The sequence below is a fragment of the Artibeus jamaicensis genome, unplaced genomic scaffold (assembly GCF_021234435.1).
Source record: "Artibeus jamaicensis isolate MK-2021 breed Jamaican fruit bat unplaced genomic scaffold, CSHL_Jam_final scaffold_369, whole genome shotgun sequence".
NCBI lineage: Eukaryota > Metazoa > Chordata > Mammalia > Chiroptera > Phyllostomidae > Artibeus > Artibeus jamaicensis.
The window spans coordinates 41,117,317-41,140,645 of NW_026522042.1; the positions used below are offsets into that span (position 1 = coordinate 41,117,317).

Genomic DNA, 23,329 nt, shown 5'->3' on the forward strand with positions numbered 1-23,329 from the left:
AAAGTCAGAACCTTTCAAAAGAGCTGGAGAGCTGAGTGGCAAAAGTGGCTTAGGACATAAATCGCTAAAAAACAATTCCAGTACTTGAAAGGAAAATTCAGTTTCCTTTGTTACATATTCCATAGGTAGTGAAAGAGGTGGTGGCTTTTTTCTGTCTCCAAAACCTCAGAGAACTTAATGTTTTAAGGAAAACCCTCCCAGACCAGTGGATCATGTCAAATATTTGGTTTGGTAGGATTAATATCTCACTGCACAGTGGCAGTGGGAGTACTGTCCTAGTTTTAGAGACGATTATGTAAACTAATGAGCCCCGTCCGTTAAAAAACTTAGGGGAAGAAAAAGCCATTTATCATGTGGATTGCACTGACTGTGTTTAGAGAACATGGAAGTAGGTATTAAATACTTACAGTCGGGTTACGTTTAATTAATGGTGCTCTTTTGGTGATGCTAAGTGAATAATTATCACACTTTGTAAATTTTTAATATTGCTTTATTTTTTTAAAAACTCAATGGTTTTTTAGTCTGTGCCCACTGGCTTAAAATGAATTTTTCAATGAAGTTGACTTTTCTCTGAATTAGTTCTGGTACAACCCTAAAGAATTAGTCTCTTTGGGGAGTTGTAATTGTGGATCTCTGCCACTAGAGGGAAGTGACATTAGTATTTATTGTGGGGGGAGAGGTGTTTAATATCTGATCCTTTGCCTACTCATTGACCCTGAACGTGGAAGGGAGTTATCCCCAGCATTGAATTTATCCCTGTTCTTATATTACAGAAGACTGTCTGGGAAGGAAAAGGCAGAATTAAGGGCACTGGACTAGGGCTTGATGTATGGATTTGTGTGCCCGAAATGTGGGCGGGGTCCCTCTAAATCCTCCAGGATGGCTTTGCTGGAGAAAGTGAGTGACTCTTCCAGCAGCATTCACCCACTGGTTTTGACAGAACAGTGCACTGAGCAGTACTTTCTAGGTTGTCAAGCTCTATTCTCAACACTCAAGAAATACCAGCAAATCCTAGCAACAGTCCTACGAGGTAAGTACTCTTATTCTCGTTTTACGGAATAGGAAATGAGGCGCTTAGACATTAAATGACTTGCCGAAGATCACAGGACCCGTTTGTGTTGATGCTGCAGTCCGCAGCCCAGGCAGTGGCTCCTGAGCATGGTGTCAACCACCGCGGTAGCGCCCATTCAGTACACACACAGTTTCCCAGTGCCAAGGAGACAGGCAGTCGTAGAATTATGACAGATTTGAGTCTGCAAAATAGAGAGGTATCTTGGTTAAAAAAATACAAAAAAAAACCCCTGCAGATTTAAAATTTGTATTATATTTTAGATAAAAACGGATTTTTCACATTTGAACATTCCTGAAATGAGGTTGTGGCTTACAGTTTTTTTTTTTTTATTGCAGCTTACAGTTTTATTAGAGAAAATGAGGTATTTGTCTGTAAACATACCAACTTCATTCATTACATTTGCCAATCATAAAAGTGTAATATTTGAAAACTATTTCTATTTTAGATCCTTGCACTTCATGAGAATTCCCCAGTATGTGTGATGATTGCTTAGATGTGAAGCAAAAATAGAAAACGTACATGATGCATAGGAAAAAAGGTTTAACGTGGGATGTGGTAATGTTTGACAGCGTGTCGGATGGGGCTTCCGAGGGTAAGAGTTCCAAGAACCTGACTTTCAGGAGGCCCCGCATTCAGCCTCTTCTCAGACTCTGAGCGTGACTCTCTCTCCTTTCCCCTCCTTGTGCACAATCTGGTAAGAGCTACGTATTGGTCCTTATTCTCATCACAATTCCAAAACTAGTAACGTTATAGAATGTCAGGGGCGAGCTGTTGTCTTCCGAGTGGTTTCGCCTCGTTGTCGATCCGTGGCAGTTCTCCCTGGTTCACTGAAGTCGGTGACAGTCCTGGGTCCTTCACACGAAGTGGGCAGAGTCTGCGGCGTTGGGGAATCAAGGCACAACAGCAGTGCAGGTGTGTGCGCCTGGCCAAAACGTGTATCGGCACATACGTGTGCCCTGTGTAAAATGCTACTTTGTGTGGTAAAGCGTAATCCCCCCACCCACTGACATTTTGAAACCAGCTTAAGGAAAGAAATATATATGCTTTCAGGAACATTTGTAAGGGAGTTCCCAAGAGTCCTCAATTAACCACACATTCACACTAGGCAAACGTTTTTTCAAGCAAGGAAGGAAACACTTTCCTAGAATGAGTAAAAGCTAACTTTTGAAAACAATTTTTAGACCATCTATCTTAAATCTCTCTTTTATGTATTATTTATATTCTATTTCTCATTTTCATTAACTGTTTAAAAATCTGTAGCCAATGCCAGAGTCCTCGAAGACTCTGTGTGTCTGTGCACACTGAGGATTTTGCTTTTGTAGCTCTGGTCTGCATCTCTCCCTTAGGGCACTGCTCTCCTGCAGGCCCACACACGTTTCACAGAGAAACGCAGCAGTGAAATTCAGACTTAGGGTTTGCCCCTTGTTGACAGCTCTATGGAAGGTTCCGGGTGAGAAGAAGTTCAAATAATTTCATCGGGTGAAACTTATTACTCATGCTTTGCTTAATCTCTTTCACCAAAGAAATAAAATAATTTTTATATGGCCTTGGAAACTGATATCACTAATAAACTGTAATTGGAACTATATTGTATTTATGGAGTCAGTTTTCATACCCAAATTTAAAGAGTCATAGTACCACAACTGTTCTATGTTACTTCATCTCTCAGCTGATGATAAATTTACATGGCTGCATTTCTTGGGGTGTTTTTTTTTAAGTTACTTAACTAGTCTTGTATACTTCTCGATATAAATCCTGGAATCAACAAGAATATTAGATGTGACTTCATTTGGGGAAACAGATTTAAAAATTTATTGGGCTTTTTCTAGGATAATAGCATTTTATGATTTTAGTTATTTCTTCCTCATATGCGAGTTCTTTGGATGAAAAATAAAAATAAGCAAGATTCAGAACTGTGTCAGTGAATGTCTCAAGGCACTTTTATAGGACCTTAAATTCCTACTTCACTCAAAGAAGCAGTAACACCCTGATCTACTGTGAGGCAGAGAATAGGGTGAGGGAGGGTATTATCGACTCTGGACAGAGTCATTATCCTGATAACTTATTATTCACTTATAAAAACTGGCCGTATGGGTTGCATACTCTGGTCTGTTCATCTGTTCATTATTTCCACTTGTCCTTTGATTCCCTTGAAAGTAGGACACTGAAACAGTTCAGTAATTCATGGCATGGCTCATATTCATAAGACATCACAAAGACTTTGTGTTCCCTTTCCCTCTAAACTGTTCTTGTTTGAATACTTACGTTAACCGATAGGCTCAATCCACAGATCACATGTTGACTGGTGGGAATTACCTGTGTTAGATTTTAAAGACACATGTTAAAATAGCCTTTGTGATTTGGGAGACTGGGCCAGAGCTCTTCAGTTATGAAAATTGCATGCAACAGACGTTGCTCCCCAATAAAGCTGAAAGTGACAAATCCTACCTCAAGTTTTAGGTACCTGACAGATGGCTGGAAGCTCAATGAAATGTATATGATCCCATTTCTGGGGCAGAAACTCTGAATGAGTCTTTGAGCCATGAATTCTGCAGTGCTTATTTTTAAAGCTATGGTACTAGACAATGACAAAGGATAAATAGAAGAAACGATTATTTTGAAAGGGAGAGGAAGGACTTTGATAAAGTCAAATGTCACTCAAGATCTTCAGTGATGATTATGTTTATCTTTTAGCTCCTGGCAATTTATTGGTTAGTGTTTCTGAACAATTGAAGGTTGTCCCTCCCTGAGCTACCAACAGGGACAGCCTGCCTGGATCGTCACATTTTTTTCTGTGTTTTTGTATCAAGCAGTGTTATTTGAAAATAGTTGAGTTGCTTCAGGGAAGATAGATTGGCAGAAAGTCAAAATGGTATAATCATGGAGCAAGTTACCAAAGACCAGGAAATTACTGTTAAAATATAAAATGTGTTTTGATATATATTAAAACAACAATAGCAGAACTGAAAGAGTAAAATAAATCACTTAGGATGAACCATTTTTAGGCTTTCATGGTGCCTATAAATTTTCTATATGCATATGATGACCTCGAATAGCCAGATATTTCTCAAGCAAAATGTGTTTATTTGGAACAACAAAATTGCAATTTTGGACATGAAGTCTAATGGTGATCTATGTGCAAGCCCAGAGAACAAAAGCAAGAGACTATTATTTTATGGGGGGCAGGGGCGGAGGACGTTCAGAAGGACTGTCTAAGCAGAGAGTCCATTGGAGGAAACCAGGAGTTTGCTGTGTATTAGCTGAGTTGTAACAGTCTTTCATTGGCTGAGTGGTAGCCAGCCATGGAGAAGATTCTCCTCCTTCTTCCCTCCCGCTGGAGTATTAGAGTAGTTACAACATTCCTATTAGAGATCGAAGGTACCTCTCCTCCTAGTTGGGGTAATTGACAAGCAGCAGGATGTGAGAGCTCCCCCTATAGGCCAACTCCAGTTTAAATGAGGTTTCTGCTTATTTATCTGTACACATACATGATTTTATATAATTGTAATCATACCATAGTTATCCATTTTATGGTTTTTTATGTGACATGACCATGCTGTTATATAATCTGCAATGATTATTTTTGGTGTCTTCATAATTATTAAATAGGTCATCCACCTTTGATGCCTGTAAGGAAATTTTTTAAAAGAGATAATAGCATACACTCATACATCAGGTACTGATGGTCCTTCCAGTGCAAGGTTTTGCATCTTCACTTCTGTTTTTCAGCTACCGGTCTTGGGGGAGCCTGTCTCCAGATTCTGACTGGCAGCATGATCCACCAAACTCGGACTCTTGCCCAACGCCTGCTCCTTGCACCTTTCTCTAAAACTTGCAATCCCCTTTAAAATGTAAACCCAGCTGGATAGTCAGAACTTCAACATTATCAACTAAAACTTTAATTTTTAGTTAAACCCTTAGACGGGATTGTTGGCTACAGAATAAGAGCAAGGTGGAGCTGCAGGAATGGGCATTTGCCACAGAGGAAGAGAGGTGGTAGGAGAGGGGATGGACAGAGGAGGCCGGTCATCACACATGGCTTGTGTGGGCTACATCTGTTCACCTGTGCAGCTCTCCCTAAATGGGGGAGGAGGTTCTGCTGTGGAAGTTGACACACCTGAGCCCTGAGCCCTGGGCAGTGAGGTGGTAATCTGCAGATCACAAACCTTGAGCTCACCTGCTGTGCCCTCTCTGTTCTCATCTGCTCACTGCAGTGGAGAGGGTGTGCTAATCATGTCCCCAGTAGGACTGAGTTTCCACTCCAGGAAAAAGGTCGCCCTGCCCTAGTTCCTGTTTTTAGTCATTTGTTCAGAGGAAACAAAGTACCATTTTTCATCAGCCATGCTTGTTGTGAAGGAAAGTAAAAAGCTAATAAGTGTTTTTGGTTCATGTCATAATGAACCATTAAAATCTGCCTAAAAGTCATAGACTTAAATTTTTATTATCCTTTTTAACTGATCATAATGAAGATTATCAAGAATGACAGTGCTTTAAAAGAAAAAGCATCCAACCAATTGACAAAAGGCAATGTGGTTTCAGAAGCATCCCCCTAACGGCTTGTGTGTAATAGTTGGAAAAATACAAAATAACAGTTCTTTTTTAACTCTAGAAAATAGTATGTCTGCATGTACACATTCTGTGGAGTACCTGCTGTGTACTTCGAGGCAACACAGATGAATGGAAGCTGTCCTTGTACTCACAGAGCTTAAAGCCTAGTGGAGAACTGGTTGTGTAAACACACAACTGTGTGCAGGAGAATGCTCTAAAAAAGGCATGGACCCGTGTAAAACCCATGAGAGATCCAAGAGAAAAAAATACTTATGTTTGCAGGAGAAAGTCAGGCGAACTTGACTAGAGAGGTGACTTTAGAGCTCACACTCGAAAGATGAGCAGAAGTTTCCTAGGCAGAGGATGTGGAATAGGAACAGGGAACAGGCTGTGCAAAGGCAATGAGGTGTGGCCGAGCTGCTGTGTCTGGGGATCTTACGTACTTCAGTATTTCTGACAAGCACATATTTTATTATTATTGGAGCATAAACCACAAAGGGGACATGTGTCCAAGGATAAGGCTGGAGAGATAACAAGGGACTACATCATAAAGTGTTCTCTTCAAAGAGGTTTGGATTTTCCTATGAAAAACCTCTCATACTTCATTGTGCATAGATATGTTGGGCACTTTGGTAGAATGCAAGTCCCTGGGCGTTACTCCTCCAAATGCTGAATCATTGGGTCTGAGAAACCTCCCATAATCTGCACTTGTAACAAGCACTCCAGATAAATCAGGGATGGTAGGATGGAAACCACACCTGAAGAAATGTTGCGGGCACAGCGGGGTGCCATGAACTGTGTTTCATGGGAGAGTAAAGTGATTGTCCAGCGTGCACGCATTGGAGCTGGGCAGCTTTGGAAGAACAGTTTGGAGTGGGGGCTGGCAGGGTATTGTATTAATCCAGGTGCAAGGTCACGAAGGCCATGACTGGGGCGTGGCCAGCTGAAAAAATGTCCCCAAATTTACTTTTCTCCCATTTTCTAATTTTCCAACTTAGTGTGTTTTTTTCTGCCACTTTTAAGTGAGATTTGCTCTATTCTCTTCAGTTTTCTATGCCTGCTGAGTGAATGTTGTCTGGCCTTGTTTTATTAGCATTCTTTATAATTCTATAGGTAGCTCATTTAGCAAGAGCCACCTATAGAGATGATTCTTATTTCACGTTAGTAGATATTAATTCATCACCTACTTGCTACTTTAGAGGATGACATGACTGGCTGTTATCATAACACTTAATAAAGGGAGTAACTTTTTAAAAAGTTTTTGGTAGCGATTGATATGGTTGTTATCTATGACATGTATGACAATACATTGGTTCAAGGAACATTTCTCTGCTTGGTACCAGAAACTTGGTCTTTGCCTTTCAGTCTTACTGTCTAGCTAAATAAAAATAGTAAAGTTTAAATTTTCTAGCCTCGTGGAAAATAACAAGATTGTGTATTTCGGGAGAGGTGATCCCAAATTATAGCTAATATAATTTTTTGAAATTAAGGGTTTTTTTTTTACTGTGTACATATTTGGCTGATATTAAAAGTGAGCTTTTCTAAAGTATATGATTCTGAGCAACGAAAGAAGAGAGCTTTCACGCACAGGACAATGGAGCAAAGCAGGCCTGAAATCCAAAACTTCTCGGGTGGAACACACAGCCAGACCAGCCTGTAAATACTAATATATACATTCAACCAAAAACTAACCACTGCATGGATTTATAACCCAGTCAGCTTTAAAAATACCTATTTGCTTAGTTGTCATAAACAGGTAAGAATTTATGTATAGAAAGCAGATATTTTTTTCATTCTTTTATGTTATAAAATTCCCAGGAGTTGAAAAGACTTCTTTTAAAGTGATTTGAGTATTTATTTCTAAGGTTTGGATAGTTTGTACACATGCATTTTATTTTGTTTGTCAAAAAATATCAATCAAGTTTTATAGCAATGAGTAAAAGTATGTGTTCTTAAGTGTGTAAATCCTTCAAAGTATTCTAAAATCGTCGGGAACGTGAACTCTCAGGTCATGATAAAAAGACTCTGTCAAATGTGTGGCTTCTGGAAATCAGGGTTTTCAAACCTAATTAAAAATAATATAGATTCATAAAAAATAAAAAAATTATAAGGAGAAATAAAATTAGCCATGATCCCACACTTATAGATATTCACTAAAAATACTTTGTTTAGTTCTAACTTTTGTATTTATATATATTATATTTTAAACAATTTATACCATAGAAGTGCTCCATTTTTTTAAACATATTTCAGAAGCATTTACCACTGTTTAGATAATTTTCAAAACGTCATTTTCATTTCCTATGACTGCTGTAACAAGTTACAACAAAACAAGTTGTTTAAAACAACGTATTTTTTTACTCTCTTAGAGTTCTAGAGATCAGAAGTCTCCAGCTTTCCTGGCCTAAAAGTCAGGGTATGAGCTCCTTCCAGGTCTGGAGTGGCGTTTCCTGTGGCCCCTGGCGCAGGCCCGCACAGGCAGCAGGCTGCTTCAGTGTCACCTTGCCTCCTTCTCTTGTCCAGTCTTCCTCCGCTTCCCTCTTATGAACATGCTTATGATTACACCTAGGGCCCACCCAGAGGAGCTAGGAGAGTCCCCTTGTCTCCAGACCCTTAATTTAATCACATCTGCAAGATTTCTGTTGGCATGTAAGATAACATATTCACAGGTTGCAGGGATTAGAATCTGGATGTCTTTAGAATCTATTAGTCTGTCTACCACAGTGGTCTTTATTACCTTTAAAGACCATGAAAGTGGTCTTTAATTTCCACACGCATACATTTTTGTGCACAAACTTGATTATATTTGTATACCTCCTTGGATACCAATTTATCACATATATGTAATATGTACTTGTATGTGTATTACATGTAGATGTATGTATGCACACAACACATTCATATGTATGTGTGTGTTTTTATTTTCCAGATCGGTTTCCAGAAAGTTGGTAGAATGAACTTGTCTCCTTGCCTCTCATTAGCATTATTTTCTTTTCTTAATCTTTGCCAGTTAAATGGGTAAAAAAAAAATCTGATTGATGTTTTAATTGTATTTCTATGAAAATTAGCTAGAGTGAACTTTTTTATGCCTAATGTCTATATAGTCTCCTATAAATTGATATTTAAGTTTTTTATATAAAAATGACATAATAGATTTAGATACTAAAGCTTGCCCGAGAATTCTGTGGCTAAACCTTCTGATTACTTCAGAAGCCACAGTTTCCAGCTCTGTCTGTGGTGCGCCCTCCATGGTACATGGATAGAAACTCTCACTTCTTACTTTAACAGTATAATTTTTTGTAACCTAAGATGTCTGACCTGGAAAAATGTCCAAGAAAAGAAGAACTGATAAATTAACCTTAATCCTATATTACAGAAAGGTCTTTGTGTCAGTTACCACAGGGCTAAATATAACTACACTGACCCACTTACACCAAATTGGTACTTCTTATAATTGTACTGTTAATTCATGCTCAGGCACTGGATGGCAAATGAGGATCTTAGATCCCAGCTTCTGAATCAAGAAATACCATGTCCTTGAAGTTAACTCCAGACAGAGGCCTAGGCAGTGATTAGTGACTGAAGGTCAGTGTTACAATAAAAAAGACATTCGGTATTCCTTACAAACTACTTACACACACATATACATGCGTACATACAGCTATATGTGTGCGGTTTATATTTTCTGAGATTTAGAAATTTGAGACACTAGACCTGCCTCACAGGTATACCATATATAGATAATGGAACGGACTCATGAAACTCTAAGAGGAATAGACAGAAAACTCTTGCAAAAACATAGATGTGTCTTCCAGACCTAACTTTGCTATCGAGTATCTTTCCAACCCTGAGCAGAGCCTTCCTCTCTTGCCTGAGCATTCATCCTAATAGTTGTATTGAGGACTTAAAGATGAAGGAAGTACAGCCCCCGTGCTCAAGGGTCTCTCCCTCTAAGGCAGCCAGATCTGCAAACCAAGGGATTTGGAGTTGATAGACTAGGGGGATGCTTTCCTGCAGGAGCAGAGCCCAGTGGAGGAAAAGCTAACCCAGTGGGGACTGGGAGGCTCACAGAAAGGCGTGTAGAGTAAATGGCCACGAGTTTGTCTTAAAGCAAGATAGAAGTTGGCCTTCCACTTATCAGATGAGGGTGCTGATCTCCAGACCTTGCTCTGGGCTCCATAATTGGATTATTTAGCTCTATTAGAGGCCAGGGCTCAGTGTGCTTAATTGATGGGTCCTTCAGACATCTGGCTTAGATGGAAAGAATCATTCATCTATGGTTGTCTCCCATCGCCTCCTTCCTACTGGATGACCCCTCTGGCCCTGTGAGGATGATACAGTTTTTCTGTCCATTTCCTCTTCCAGGGGGTGGAACTCTGTCAGACTAAGCTTTGGGTCTTCTCCCGGGACCTTCCCCTGCTTGAAAGTCAGAGGTTAGAGTGCCAGAGCAGTCTGCTTGCACAGTGATGATGAAACCCTCCCTGGCCCTATGTGCTGGGCGGCCGTCACGCGTGTTCAATGCCACTTCTCTACCACACAAGCCAAGGAGCCAGCACTTTGGGAGAAAAATGCGTCATTTCCCATCTCTGTCTGTTATCTGCTCTTGGATTTTGTGGACCTGTTATTTGCTACATTTTCCGAGCTTCTGATTCTGTTGGGATCCATGGAATATCTGAGGGAAACGTTACATTCTCCTTCTATTTTGGCCCATCCTTTGCCTGTCCTTTCCTGTCTTGGACCTTTACCCTTCAACCGGCGTTTGGGGATTATACAGTTCTCTGTTGAACCTACCAAGAAACAGAAATCATTTTTTACTGTTCCCTTTTTTAATTATACAATTTAGAAATCATAACCTAAGTTGTAATGCTATTTAAAAATATTTTTAATATTCCAAGGATGATCTATCCTTACTTCTTATCCATTTCTTGGTTTCCGACATTCAGATCTACCCCTACAAGTTAGTTTTTATTTATCTCCTTATCTTCCCTTGTACTTTAGTAATGTGAGCAAAACTAAAAAGTGTTTAACACCACCAGAAGAGTTTTCATTCCACCCGCTCCCACTGGTGCAACTTGCTTCACATTCCTAGCCCAGTCTTTAAACTTGATTTTTCAGAATGTGCAGTGATTACAAGAATTGTCATTTAAGCGGGGCAGTTTGGTATTTGTGTTCCTACTCTTAAAATCTCGAGACAGCATTTGGAAGGTGACCACAGTAGACCTGTGGGTGTGGATAGCCTTGGGGAGGTAGTCACATCTGGGTGCTCTGAAGATGCGGTGGATAGAAGTCAAAGTTAACTTATAGCAGAATCCTCAGACAAAGCGAAAATTAGAGTGTGTTTGGAAACTCAATATAAACCCCGCTTTCTTTAATGTTTCTCATTGGACATGCTCTTGTGACCAGAGGGTTAGTGTTGGGAGCTGCAGCTTCCCAGGCCTCACATCTATACCGGTATACAGTGTCCCACAGTGTCTAAGTTCAAGGCAAAGCTCCGGGGATATTTAAGTCTGTTCTGTGTAGGAAGGAGGAAAACCCTGCCGAGTGAACATGGGGCAGAGGGTGAGGAGTAGAGAGGAAAACTGAAGTCAGTAAAAAGGACCTGGATATTTTTTATATGTGAGAGGGGAGTAAATAGTGAAGAGTTTGATCATTTCTGAAATACACATTGAGTCCTAAGCTAGTATTTTAGTAGCATGCAAGCTTATTTTCCAATCTTATATACCTTTCTCATAAAACAGTGTCAGATAATAGCATCCTGATTAAATGAATGAGCATCCTGTATCACAAAGCTTGTTCATTGCTGTGTAGGCTTAGTTGTTGTGTAATAAGTAGAAAATCCTGCCGAGTCTCTGTATATTGACCTAGATGAGACTTAAGAGTTTCCAATAATCTCAATTCCCTCTTAGTTCTGTAGCCAGAGTTTTACCACAATTGCAACTAAACTATACGCTAGTTTCTGCCAGTGTAATGATTTTATCTGTAGGAAAATGTCAGTTGTTCTGACAATTTTAATTCTTGTGTTTACTGACTGCATTACCTTCTGAATCATAGGTTCCCAAATCAAGTCAAACAGGTTAGAAGACAAGTTACAATTTAGTGTCACGCCTACTCTTATCTTAAATGAGTGTGGGAATGTATCAGCCACTTTCACTGTATTAACTAGTTCATTTCTGGGTCCTCATTACTTTACCCATTTTTATTTTTTTCATTTTGGATACAACCCAAACTCTCCCAAGACTTTTAAGTGTAAAAATCATACAAAGTTATATAGTTAAAAATACTCACATCCTGCCCTGGCTGGTGTAGCTCAGCGGATTGAGTGCAGGCCTGTGAACCAAACAACTGAGGTTCGATTCCCAGTCAGGGCACATGCCTCAGTTGCAGGCCAGTTCCCAGCAGGGGACACACGAGAGGCAACCATACATTGATATTTCTCTCCCTCTCTCCTTCCCTTCCCCTCTAAAAATAAATAAATAAAATCTTTAAAAAAAAGTCTCTAAAAAAAAATACTCACGTCCTTACCCATCCCTTGGAAAATCTGCACAATGGATTCCCCAAAATGTCCAGAGTGGAGATAGTAAGTACATCTGCTGACCACAGGCCAGGATATTCACCATTCAACCAAGAGAAAAAATGAATACTTTCTGTCATTGATTTATCCATGTTAGCTGTTGTCATCTTAATGGGTGCTGCCCAGATGAATGGGCTTTTCTAGAAGTTCCTTAGTACAAGATCTGGGATGTACAGAGTCATCAGGTCTTGAATCCATTGAGAACCCGAGTCTCACCCACTGCGTCTCCTTCCGTCACTGCTTTCTGCACAAACACCCATATAGGAAGTCCTCTCTTGTTGTTTCACCCATCTTCATCTTTGGGTCCAAAAATTCTTCCACAAAATAGTTACTTCACTACTCAGCAACCTCTGTCCCTTGTTCCCTAAACTTTCTCTTCCCCACTTTCAACAGAGTTCCTTCAGCCCATAATTCATATAGCACACTTTCAGGTCCCCTTTTACCATCTCGATTGTTTTTCTTTGGGAAGCCTCTAGTATGTAATTACCCTTCTAAACTGGGATACATAAAAATGAGCACAAAAGTCATTTCCTGGGCTTACCATTGGAGATGGGGGGTGGGAGGATTCAAAGAGAGTTTCCCTTGGATTTGTGACATTTCTTAGAGCCACGTGAAGACTGAAGAATGGACGCTAGCACATCTGTTTCCAGTTATAGAATGTACATAAAAGTGAGTCAATAAGAGAATGTCTTTAGAATTTAAAAATATCTTCATGGGGTTCTTAAGAATTTGAGATTGTTTGAGAAAGTCAACTGACCTATAGTACCAATAATCTGGAGGCATTTAAAGAGAAAAAAATAGATACATGAACATCTGAAGCATCAGTATTTCCAAAAGCACTTATTAAATGGTTGTATAAATCAGGAACTGTCAGAATTTGGAAAGATAAAGATCAATAAAACATCATTTTACCCCTGAGGAACTCACAGACTAATAAGGGAAGAGAGCAGTAAACAGTTATAATTCAGTGTGACAAGCAGCTTGGTAGAGGAATGTTCAAGTCACCATAAAAATACGGGGCGTGGTGTGGGTTGGCCTCATCCCAGTCTTCCATCTCTTAGCACATTATTCCTTTAGCTTCGGCGATGTTTATGTGAAGTGTGTTCTAGATTCTGCTTGAAGGGGCTTATGTATATCCTCGCATTTACATAGGCCAGCCTCTTAGAGGTTGGCACTATCCTCGACCCCATAAAAAGGGGGAAAATGGGCAGAGGGTAAGTGATTTGCCTAAGGTCTCAGTGATGATTGGGTCCAGAATTCAAACCCAAGATTTTTGCTCTTAACCAATGCCCTTCGCCACCATACTCAGGCAGAGCTTTTCTCTAGATTAGTGGTTCTCAACCAGGGGTAATTTTGTTGCCTCTCCGGCCCCAGCAGCATTTGGCAATGTCTGGAGACATTTTTGATCGTCAAAACTGACACCTAGCATGGAGGTCTTGGATGCTGCTGAACATCCTCTGATGCCCAAGACAGCTCTCACAGAACTTCCCAGCCTAAAATGTCAGTAGTGCTGAGGTTGGGAAACTCGGCTCTGGAACGTGGGCACTACCTTTGTGTCAGCCCTTAAAATAAACTTTTAAAATACACAAAAACATTCCTACTATGGAGAGAAGGCTTAGTATGGGGGAAAAATAGTGGACCAAGCCCAAAAGTATCTGGTAAAGTGTATTTTATGTCTTGTAAAATTGAGAAAATATTGGCTTCTTTGTCTAACTTTGTGGACTTCAAGGATCTTCGGTAGGGATTTGAGGAGCTGATAATGCACAAGACAGCCCTGCACGAGAGTGTTACCCTCATCCTTCAAGTCCCTGAGGCAGAAATACTTTTCTGTCAATCACAAGAGTTAGATACCCTTGATCCCAAAGAGAACTCCTGTCCCTTGTTTCCCCTCCTCCTTGTCAGCTGAAGGTGTCCCCGTCCCCTTCTTGCAACCCTCTTATTTCTTTTGGTCCGCAGGCCCCTGCTCAGTCCATTGAGCCACACCAGCCAGGGCTTAACCCTCTTATTTCTGTCAGCAAATTTCTGTTTGTTCCCAGTACTTCCTGGGTGAACTGAGCCGTTTTTTACAAGTTATTTTTGCTTAATTAAAAAAAAATATTAGTGTCTCTTGCCATATTGCATCAGATTTAAGACAACTAGTTTAAATTCCATTTTTTCTTTATATGCGTTTACATAAGCATTGGTCAGTTTCAGGATCTACTGGGAAACGTGCTCTTCTTCAAAATGAGTGACAATGACATTAATTCAACCTCCTCTTCATTCCTTCCATTCAAACTCCAAGGCACTTGGAAGGAAAATAATTCTAGCATTTGTTAAATAAATGCAGGTAGTGTCTTTAATCATGGTCGCTGAGTATTTTCTAAATAAGGCCTTGCCGTTTGAAGCCAAACAGGTGTGCTCTGTGGCAATTCATCAAATGCATGTAACTCATAAATTTAGTTTACCAGGGTGAGCGTCGCAGCCCACAGCGTGATTTCCCTGCCCAGCACCCAGCGTCTTGGCGGGGCAGGACTGACTTCCTCGTGGTGTCTCAACGGTGATCCATTCCGCCGTGAGTCACGGGTTAGCCATCAGGTGTGCGCTGCGCACTTCACCCCTTCGCTCTGGGAGCGGCGGCTGGTTTATTTATTTATTTATTTGGGGGGAATGATCCATTTGGGGCTTTGGGCCGGGGGTGCCGCCGAGGTGGAAGATGCTCCAGTGTCCCGGCTCCTCGGGCTTGGTTCCCCTGGCCCCTGCCCAGGTCGCAGCGCGCCCCCGTTCCCATGAGGCTGCCCCCGTTCCGTGAGGCCGCGCTCCTCCGGGGGGTGTCGGGCTGGGGGAGGCCCCGCTCCCCGCCCCCACCCCCCCAGCCCGCGCCCGTTCAGTGCGGGGCTGGGAGGCGACACAAAGGTGTCCCGCGCAAGTCCGCCAACAGGCCAGTTTTGTAAAAGTGCTTTTACGTTTCCCTTTCTTGGGGGAGGGGGAGCAGAAGAGGAGCTTTTTCAGGGAAATTCTTTTCCTTGTATGTAGATACCAAAAGGAAACTCAGCACTGGGCATGTTCGGATGTTGAATGGTTTGCTGATAGGCAAGAGCCTCCCGGAACCAGAGACTTAAAATAGTCGTCGCCCCCACCCCCCGGAGCCGCGAATGGTATCTGCCCAGGAGATGACAAAGTGCCACGGCCGGATCGCACGCAGACGGCGTTGGAGCAGAGCGCGCGGCCCAACTCTTGTGATTACTGTTTGGGGCTGGCAGGTTCTGGCAGGGGCCGGCCGGGAGAGGGCCGACCCGGGAGGAAACGAGTTCCCCGGACCCCGAGGGATGGCTGTGTGCTGACGAGAGGCTGGGACGGGTGCTTCTCACACCTCCTCCAAGTTGTTCTCCAGATCCCAGTTCGCAGCACGCCTCCTCTGCAGGGAGTGCGTAGATAATCGGGATCCTTTCCCCCACTGCTCTCCGTTTTGGTCGTTTGGCCTTGAACCCGCAGTGAATTGAAGAGAGAAAGGAATGGATATGTCTGACCCCAATTTTTGGACTGTGCTTTCAAACTTTACTTTGCCTCATTTGAGGAGTGGGAACAGGCTGCGGCGAACACAAAGGTAAAAACGCGGGGCCCCTTTGCCTGGAAAGGGGAAAGCGTGGACTTCGGGACGGTGTAAGCCGCCTTAGACACCGGGGTTTTGTTTCTTGGGTGACAGTTTGAAAAGTTTATGGCCTGCCAGGGGGACACTGTTCCAGGAGTTCTCTCCCCTGAGTGGATTTCCTGGGGAATCCTGATGAACGTGCTTCCGAGGCTTATGCTTTTGAAATGCGGATAATGCGAGGTTGAATTGCGAGCGGTGGGCAGAGAAAAGGGGATGGGGAGGAGCTACTTTGTCTCAGTCTGTCTCTTTGATCTGATCCTGTTCATCCATTTCATTCACCCAGACATCAGGGCTTCTGCTTCTCTTTGTAGAGCCTTTCAGATGTCCCCTCTATTAAATATATGACCTTTATAAGATTCACATGTACTACTTACTATACAAAGATAGTTCAAGTTATCCTGGTTTGAATTGTCTGCTTAAAGAGCCAGGTCTGCATAACTTTGCCATTTTTTCCCCCCACTGGCTTCTGACATTTGTTTCTAATACGGAGCTGGCCTTTTCATTTGGTAACATACAGTTGACAGAATAGGTGGGAAGAAAAAAGACTTAAAATCAAGGCGAAGCTCACGCCACACGTGAAAGGCAGTTTAGAGTGAGTTGCTGACAGTGGGCTGAGAGAACAGGATTTTAAAGGAGTCACTTCTCCTCTCTCCAAGTTCGTGTCCAGCACAGAAAGGGGCATTGTGGGTTTTGAGACGCACACCCTCTGAATTGTGGAAGTACAGACTCTTTGTTTTTCTTCAAAACTTGCCTTGCACATACACGTGAGCATGCATGAGAGCAACCGTGCAGTCAAATAAACAGGATGCAGGCTATCAGATTTGGAGCTTCATAATCTGTGTACTGCAGTGTTTAAAGAACACAGAAAAAAATGGCCCATTCTTTCTGGTTACACCTGTAACTTTTTGTCACATAATACTTGGGAGAACTTAGTAGTGTTTTTTTTTTTAAATTTTCCCCTGGTATTTCTTACATTTCAGAAGCATTCTGGAATACTCACATATACCCTATTTATACATTCATATATATATATATATATATATATATACACACACACACACACACACACACACACATAGATCAAGCAAACACAAGTGTGTGTATTTTGGTGTGTGTGAGAGAGATTTAGGTCATAATTACCTTTTAATGCAACTTGAACAGTGTTGGTACCATCAAACCAAGCTACGTTCTAAAGTTGTGCCTTTTAAATAGGCGGCTATGTTTTTTCCTTCTGTATATCTTCAGAGACACTCTTCTGGTATCGGTCGTTTTTGTTCAAGCTGTGTCATCCATGCGAACACATCAATCGAAGAGATGCATGCTGTACATGAATGAGGCCACTGCTCCTCCAGGCAGTAAATCTTGTAACTTCCCTCCCCGGTTGGTCAGGAGGCCTTGAATATGTGTGAGTGTGTATTCCTGGCTGCCCTGCAGCCTCTCCTCCTACTTGGAGCCAGTTGTTGCAGAGATAAGTCTGCACTGGCATTGCACCTGTGTGTCTAAACCCGAAAGGCAGTTGGCGCCTTTCTTTCCCTTACCTACCTGTTGATAGTATTACTGAGAGAGAGTCAAATGCATGACCAATTCTCAGGCTGGCCTGACCTCAGCCATGGGGCAGTATCTCTCCAGCCCAGAACACTCCAGTTCAGAAGCCCACACAGGCAGAGGGCCTAGGTGCTAAAGCAACCTGGGTTCTTCCCAGCAAAACTGGAGAGTAAGGGGCAGGCGGTTGACTCCACTCCCCGAGTCCTGGCCCCGTATCTTCAGTTGAGTGAAACCGAGGAAGGAGGGTTTTCTTTTCTTCCTTCTGACGGTAGTGCTTGTCACAGCCTGTTTGTTACCGGAGACTTCAGGATTCACAGAGTTGAAAGTATGTGTCCTGAAGATCATCTGTACACACCTCTGCTTATTGTGGGTCTCAAAAGGCCAGCATCACTTTGGATTTGTTATGTCGATTCAGGCAGGTGAAGGGCAGCCATCCTTGTGCCCAGGGCAGTGTGTGTAGCTGTCTTGTTCTCTCATTGTACAGTGATCAGTTCTGGCCAGTGACCTTCCCTGAGGACATGGAGCATATGCGTACAGCGTGATTCTTCCCCTTCTGTGACCTCCCATAACTGCTCTAGATCCTGCCTCCTCCTCCAAGGCCCACATTAACCCTGATCCTTATGTGGCTGGTCAGACTCCCCGATGCTGTCCTTTCAGAAAGACCTCTCCGATCCCACGATGTCCCTCACTGAGGGCGTGCCCAGCATCCGGGTGAACATGCCTTGCCCTCAGCTGGAATTGCTTTAATCCTCGGAACATCTCTCCTTCCCAAGCCTACCTTCTTTTCTGCACAGTCAGTGACTTTTACTCATTTTGCATATTTTAGCCCAGTGACTTGTTCTTACTAACATTGTAATTCAGAAAACTTCATTTTAACCTTTAATACCAGCTTCTTATGTCTATCAAGGAGTAAAATCTGGCTTTGAGCCTGTGAATGAGCACCTTCGGGCTCTCAGCGATAGGATGTGTGTACCAGTGAGATGAAAGAGAGGTGAATGGTTCCAGACTCTGTCCTTAAATCTGTGTTACGGGAGGAACCGTCCTCATGGCAGAGGACAGACTCTGTCCTTAAATCTGTGTTACGGGAGGAACCGTCCTCATGGCAGAGGACGATGCGATGTCGCTTTGCCACATCGCATTGGCCTTGCCAGTGTGACAATGGTGTGTGGGCTTCTCCTCTCACAGGAAAACTTCAAAGGTTTCCCTTCCAACTCAGAGCCCTACCTAGGCCTGTAACTCCCTGGATTCTTGAGAAAAGATGCCTAGAGAATTATTCCCGGGCCCAGACTCTTACACAGTACCAATGAAGTCAAAGCCTGGGCCCCTTGTGCTGTGTTCCCAAAATGGTGTATTGTTTCCACCATCATTTTCTTGACCTTGACCTTGGCAGACATTGGGTGGTCCAGATGGACATCAACTTTGTCTGCTGTCTCGGTGTAAAGCTTCTGTGTTCTGTTGGAAACAGTTTCTTTTTTATGACGGGCTTTGCAATTCTCTCCCTCTCTCATGTTTCATCAAGGCAGTCTCCATACAACTAGTGAAGACCTGCTGCTTTGAGGGACAGAAATCTAGGCTGAGTGGACAGATTACGTCAACCAATATTTGTTGGTTTAAACTGAAGTAATAATCGCATGCTTCAGAGACTGCCAACTTCATCAGTCTGTGGATATTCCATTCACTTGAGGAACCTGTCCCATCTTAGAATAGAAATGAGTTTGCCTGCTTTGTGTTAGCACTTACATCGACCACATCTTTTCTTTACTTGTCAGATTAGAGACATGGTGGGGAAGCAGTCAAGTTTACTTACCTACAGCTCCGTGTCACAGGGGCAAGAAGGGCTCCCATTGCTTTCTGGACGTTGCTACTTAGTTTCGAGGTTCACCTGTAGTTTTGCTAAAGTACATGCTAGTGGATCTAGAAGATGCTTGATTTTTTATTTTAATGGTCAGAAATCTGTCGCGTGTTCGTTGGGTTTAAGTGATAATCTCCAAACCTCAGTGATCTAAACCAACACCTGTGGGCAACGTGTGACTCAGTAAAATAACTTTGAGTGTGTCTTCAAAAATATTTTTATATTTTTCTGAGAACCCTTGGGGAAAATGTCTCCCCTCCCTTTTTCCCACCCCTGAATTCACATGACTCAGCAGTTGCTGTGAACAGAAGGTACATTCAGGGATCTTCAAGTAACTGCTGTAGTTGTCAGAATGTGTTGAAATTTTACATATACTGCATTTTCCCTTCAGAAACAACTGGTGAGTTTGGTGAGTTTTTCTTTTTGTTTTGCTCATACATGTATATTTTTTAAAGTATGAAGAATATACTTCTCTCCTGACCTGACATGTCAAATATTAGTGAACTTGTACTCACCCCTTTGATGGGAAGCCCAGTTAAGTCCTTGTTTACTGAGCGTCTCTTGTGTGCCTGGGTTCTGTGACCCAAAGCTGAAAGCCCTAGGCTTGCCTTCAGTGAAGATATGCCCATGAATCACTGCAAACTAGGGTGCAGAGAAGTATTTACAAGGCACACATAAGCCATAGGAGTGTTCAGTAGGTAAAAGTGGCTTTGGTCTCAAGGAGCCAGGAGACACACCACATAGAAAATGTAACAAACACCTCAGGGAGATTTGGGAGGATAGGTTGGCCTTCATCAGACAAAAGAAAGGGTCTTCCCAAAGAGCAAAAGAAGTGGTGTGTACAAAGGCACAGTGGCCTTGACATCACAGAGTTCAAGGGACTCTATATAACAGTGTTGCTGAGCATAAAGAACCAGAAGCGTAACTCAATCTTGCTGAAGCAAGATGTTTTGAAGAGGTGATCTAATATAGCACAGTGGTTAAGAGGTTTGATCTGAAGCCAATTCACCTGGGTTTGAGTGATACTCGGTAAGTTAATGTCTTTGGACTTAAGTTGCTCTATCTGTAACACACGGACAAGTCAGTTACTTATAAGATCATTGTGAAGATTCAAATGTGTCTATAGCTATCACTGCCTAATTCAATGACTGACACATAAAAGCTCTCGATAAACTCCAGTTATTAATATTTTTACTCTCATCACAACAAGGAGATGAGCAGTGGATGATGAGGCTGAGGAAGAGCGTCGAGGCACCTGGTATTTGTGGGAGCTTGGCCTTCATCCAGTGGGAGAGTGAGCTCGCTTTGGCAGTGTGTCTCCAGTGGGAGAGAGACGGTGGCATCTGTGGGAGCTTAGGTCTGGGAGTGGAAGGTGAGACCTAGACACCAGTTAACGAGTTACTGCAGTAGCTGTCCAAAGGGTCCAGCAGGCCTGAGCAAAAATGTGGTGAGATTATGCCTCCGAGACATACTGAGGACATGAAATTGATAGAAGCTGGTAAGCCATTGGCTTTAAGGAAAAGGGAAAGATTTCACAGTGGCCCTGGGGTTGTTGGCTCGAGGAGCCTGGGAGATGGAGGAGCCACCTGTCCATGTACAAGGTGGGGGGGGAGGAAGACACGGGCACGTGTTCTCACCCCCTGCACCCTGAGAAGCTCAGTTAGTCCACATTTACTGAGCATCTGTCATGAGCTGATTACTGTGGTGCGGTGATTCCTTCATTCAGCCAGTATCTGCAGCACCCATGTCCAGTGCTGGGTAAGGGATATAGTGGTGGACAGGACAGAGTGTGCTTGGGCCACACCAAGGGACAAGCATTCAAGTCGGTCCATTGTCAAATGGTGGTCACTGTTCCGAAGGTGAGCTGAGGACTGATGGTGTGGGGGGCTGCTTTAGATAATGTGGTCAGGGAAGGTCTTTGAGGAGGTAATACTTAAGGGGAGACCAAAAGGACAAGAAAGAGCCATCTGAAGGAAGGGTTTGGGGCACAGACATCTGAGAATGGTAAGGGCTCTGAGGCAGGAAAGAGCGAGCCCCAGGCAGGCAGTTGGATGTGTAGGTCCAGGGGACTTAGGGAGGTTGGGCCAGAAATAATAGTCTTGGGCGTCGTCCCTGGGACTGTCTGAAACACACCTCAGATGAGTCTGCGGGAGAACTAGAGCTGCCACTGCATTTAAGGAGTTGGGCAGAGAGGCAGACAAGTACAGAACAGGTGACTGGGAGAAGAAAGGAAGCCAGCGGCGTGTTCCCACGGGGATTCCGAGAGGATGGTCAACACTGTCACTCCACAGAGAGCTGGAAGGAGCCTGGGCGTTGTATCTGACAACAGCGGGGACGGCATGATGACTTCAGCATGAACACCAGCAGCAGTGGGGTGGGGTGGGGTGGGGTGGGCGTAGGGAGGTGACCAGCCAGAAAACAGTAGCGAAGTGAGAAATCGGAGACCGTGGGTGGTACCCACTCTCCATGGGCAGCCCAATACAGCGCTGACACACGGCTGTGTCCCTCAGCCTCTGCGTACTCACAGCTGGCCCGGCAGCCCTCCTCTCTGAATCATATCCCCTTACTCATTGTTGCTCACTTTGCCTCCTGGCCCAAATGGGCTATGACAGTTTCCTTTTCACCTCCTCTCTGGGAGCTTAAATTGTTTCCACAGCCTTATGAGGATCTGCTTTCCAACGTGTTTACAATTGAAGTTTCTCTTTCTTTAAAGGCCTGTCCCTGAGCGGCTCTAGCCTCCACCCACCGCCACTCTGTCTCCTCCAGAGCCTGGGAAGTGTCTCCTGAGCCTGGGAAGTGTGCCCTGCCTGTCCTCCTCGCCTCTTCCCCAGGCGGCTGGAACCCTGCGGCCCCTGCTGTTGCTCCTCTTATTCCCTCCAGGCCTGACCTGCAGGCTCTGCCCCTCCCTGAGCTTCTCTGCCCATTTTCTGAGCCTGCTTTGCCCAGGCCTGTTTCATAACTGCTTTCTTTCATCCTTTTCCTTTTTTCATGCCCTAGACTGTACTTTCCACAGGCAGGGCAGGCTGTCTGTCACTGCCGGGCTCGCCCATCAGCTCCTTCTGTCATAGTTGGCTGTAGCATTCGTAATATTCCATGAAGGGTCACTCGTGAATCCTCTCTCCTGAACTTAGTCGGGGAAACTGCTCTGGAAGAGCCGCTGCAGCAATCACTGCGTGATTTTCGTGGGGAGCCTGGCCTTGGCCCATCGCAGAGCCGCGTGTCCTCAGGCTGTGTGCTCCACGCACCATTAAAGCTTACCACGTGCAAAGGACGTGAGCAGGCTAATGCACACTTCAAACATGTTGCTTTTAGCCTGTAGTGTGTAGTTTGCAAGAGATTACAGATAGTTTGTTTTGCCCCTTGACTGTAGGTCTTCTGTGGGTGGGGGGGGAGGCAGAAAAGGAGGGAGGAGGAAATTAATGAGAGATACAGATAGAGAAGAAAGAGAGGTGAGAGTGCAAAAAGGAGATTTTGAAAGAAGTTTGTTAAACAGGGCGCCTCTGCTCCATGGCAGGCAGGAGCTACCCAGGGCTCTAACTGGCCAGCGCTGGGAACAGTGGTGTGCCTCAGTGAGTTCACTGTGAGGGGGTAGAACATTCTGTGCCTTTACGGCTTTGTTTGCTTCCCGGACACATCTACCCTGTTATCAGAACCCTAAGGAATGTATTTGAAACAGAGGGATTGGTGGCCTCAAGACAGAGACTGTCTGCCTTCTGGACTGAAACTGACAGATGTCAGTGTTGAGAAATCATGAATCCCTTTGTGGAAAGGAAAACGGCCCGTAGAGCAGAAACTTGACACGGACTCATTCTGAATAATTTGGGAGGTCACCTTCTTGTGTTGGTCGAAGTAGAAATAGGCCTGTTTCTTAGGGAGATTAAGACTGGTGACCCTATTCCGCCACCTCCCCCCATACACACCCATCTCCAGTGTGGGTGAGCACCCACCAGGCTCTATTAATCTGAGCTGTCTTTACTCCATATAACCTAGTCATTTGGGAGTGACATCATGGTAACTGAGTAATAATCCTTTTGAAAGTTAAGTAGTAGAGACAAGATATTAAAATGGTCCTGGGGCTACCTGGATGAAAGTAGGCCCAGGGTGTGAGTTAAA

At 43.5% G+C, this 23,329-nt stretch overlaps 1 protein-coding gene across 11 annotated transcripts in view; it reads left to right on the forward strand.

Annotated features, from left to right (window-relative positions):
- Positions 1-23,329, forward strand: part of MAST4 (microtubule associated serine/threonine kinase family member 4) — a 524,826-nt gene that overhangs the window by 358,968 nt on the left and 142,529 nt on the right. Inside the window, exon 1 of one of the 11 annotated variants that reach the window (XM_037150797.2) lies at positions 1,421-15,774. The exons of 9 other annotated variants lie outside the window; for them this stretch is intronic. In XM_037150797.2, the coding sequence (XP_037006692.2) occupies positions 15,683-15,774 (92 nt within the window). In that variant the 5' untranslated portion in view covers positions 1,421-15,682. Of the gene's footprint in view, positions 1-1,420; positions 15,775-23,329 lie in introns of those variants that run through there. One more of the 11 variants, XM_037150795.2, reaches the window with a different exon arrangement.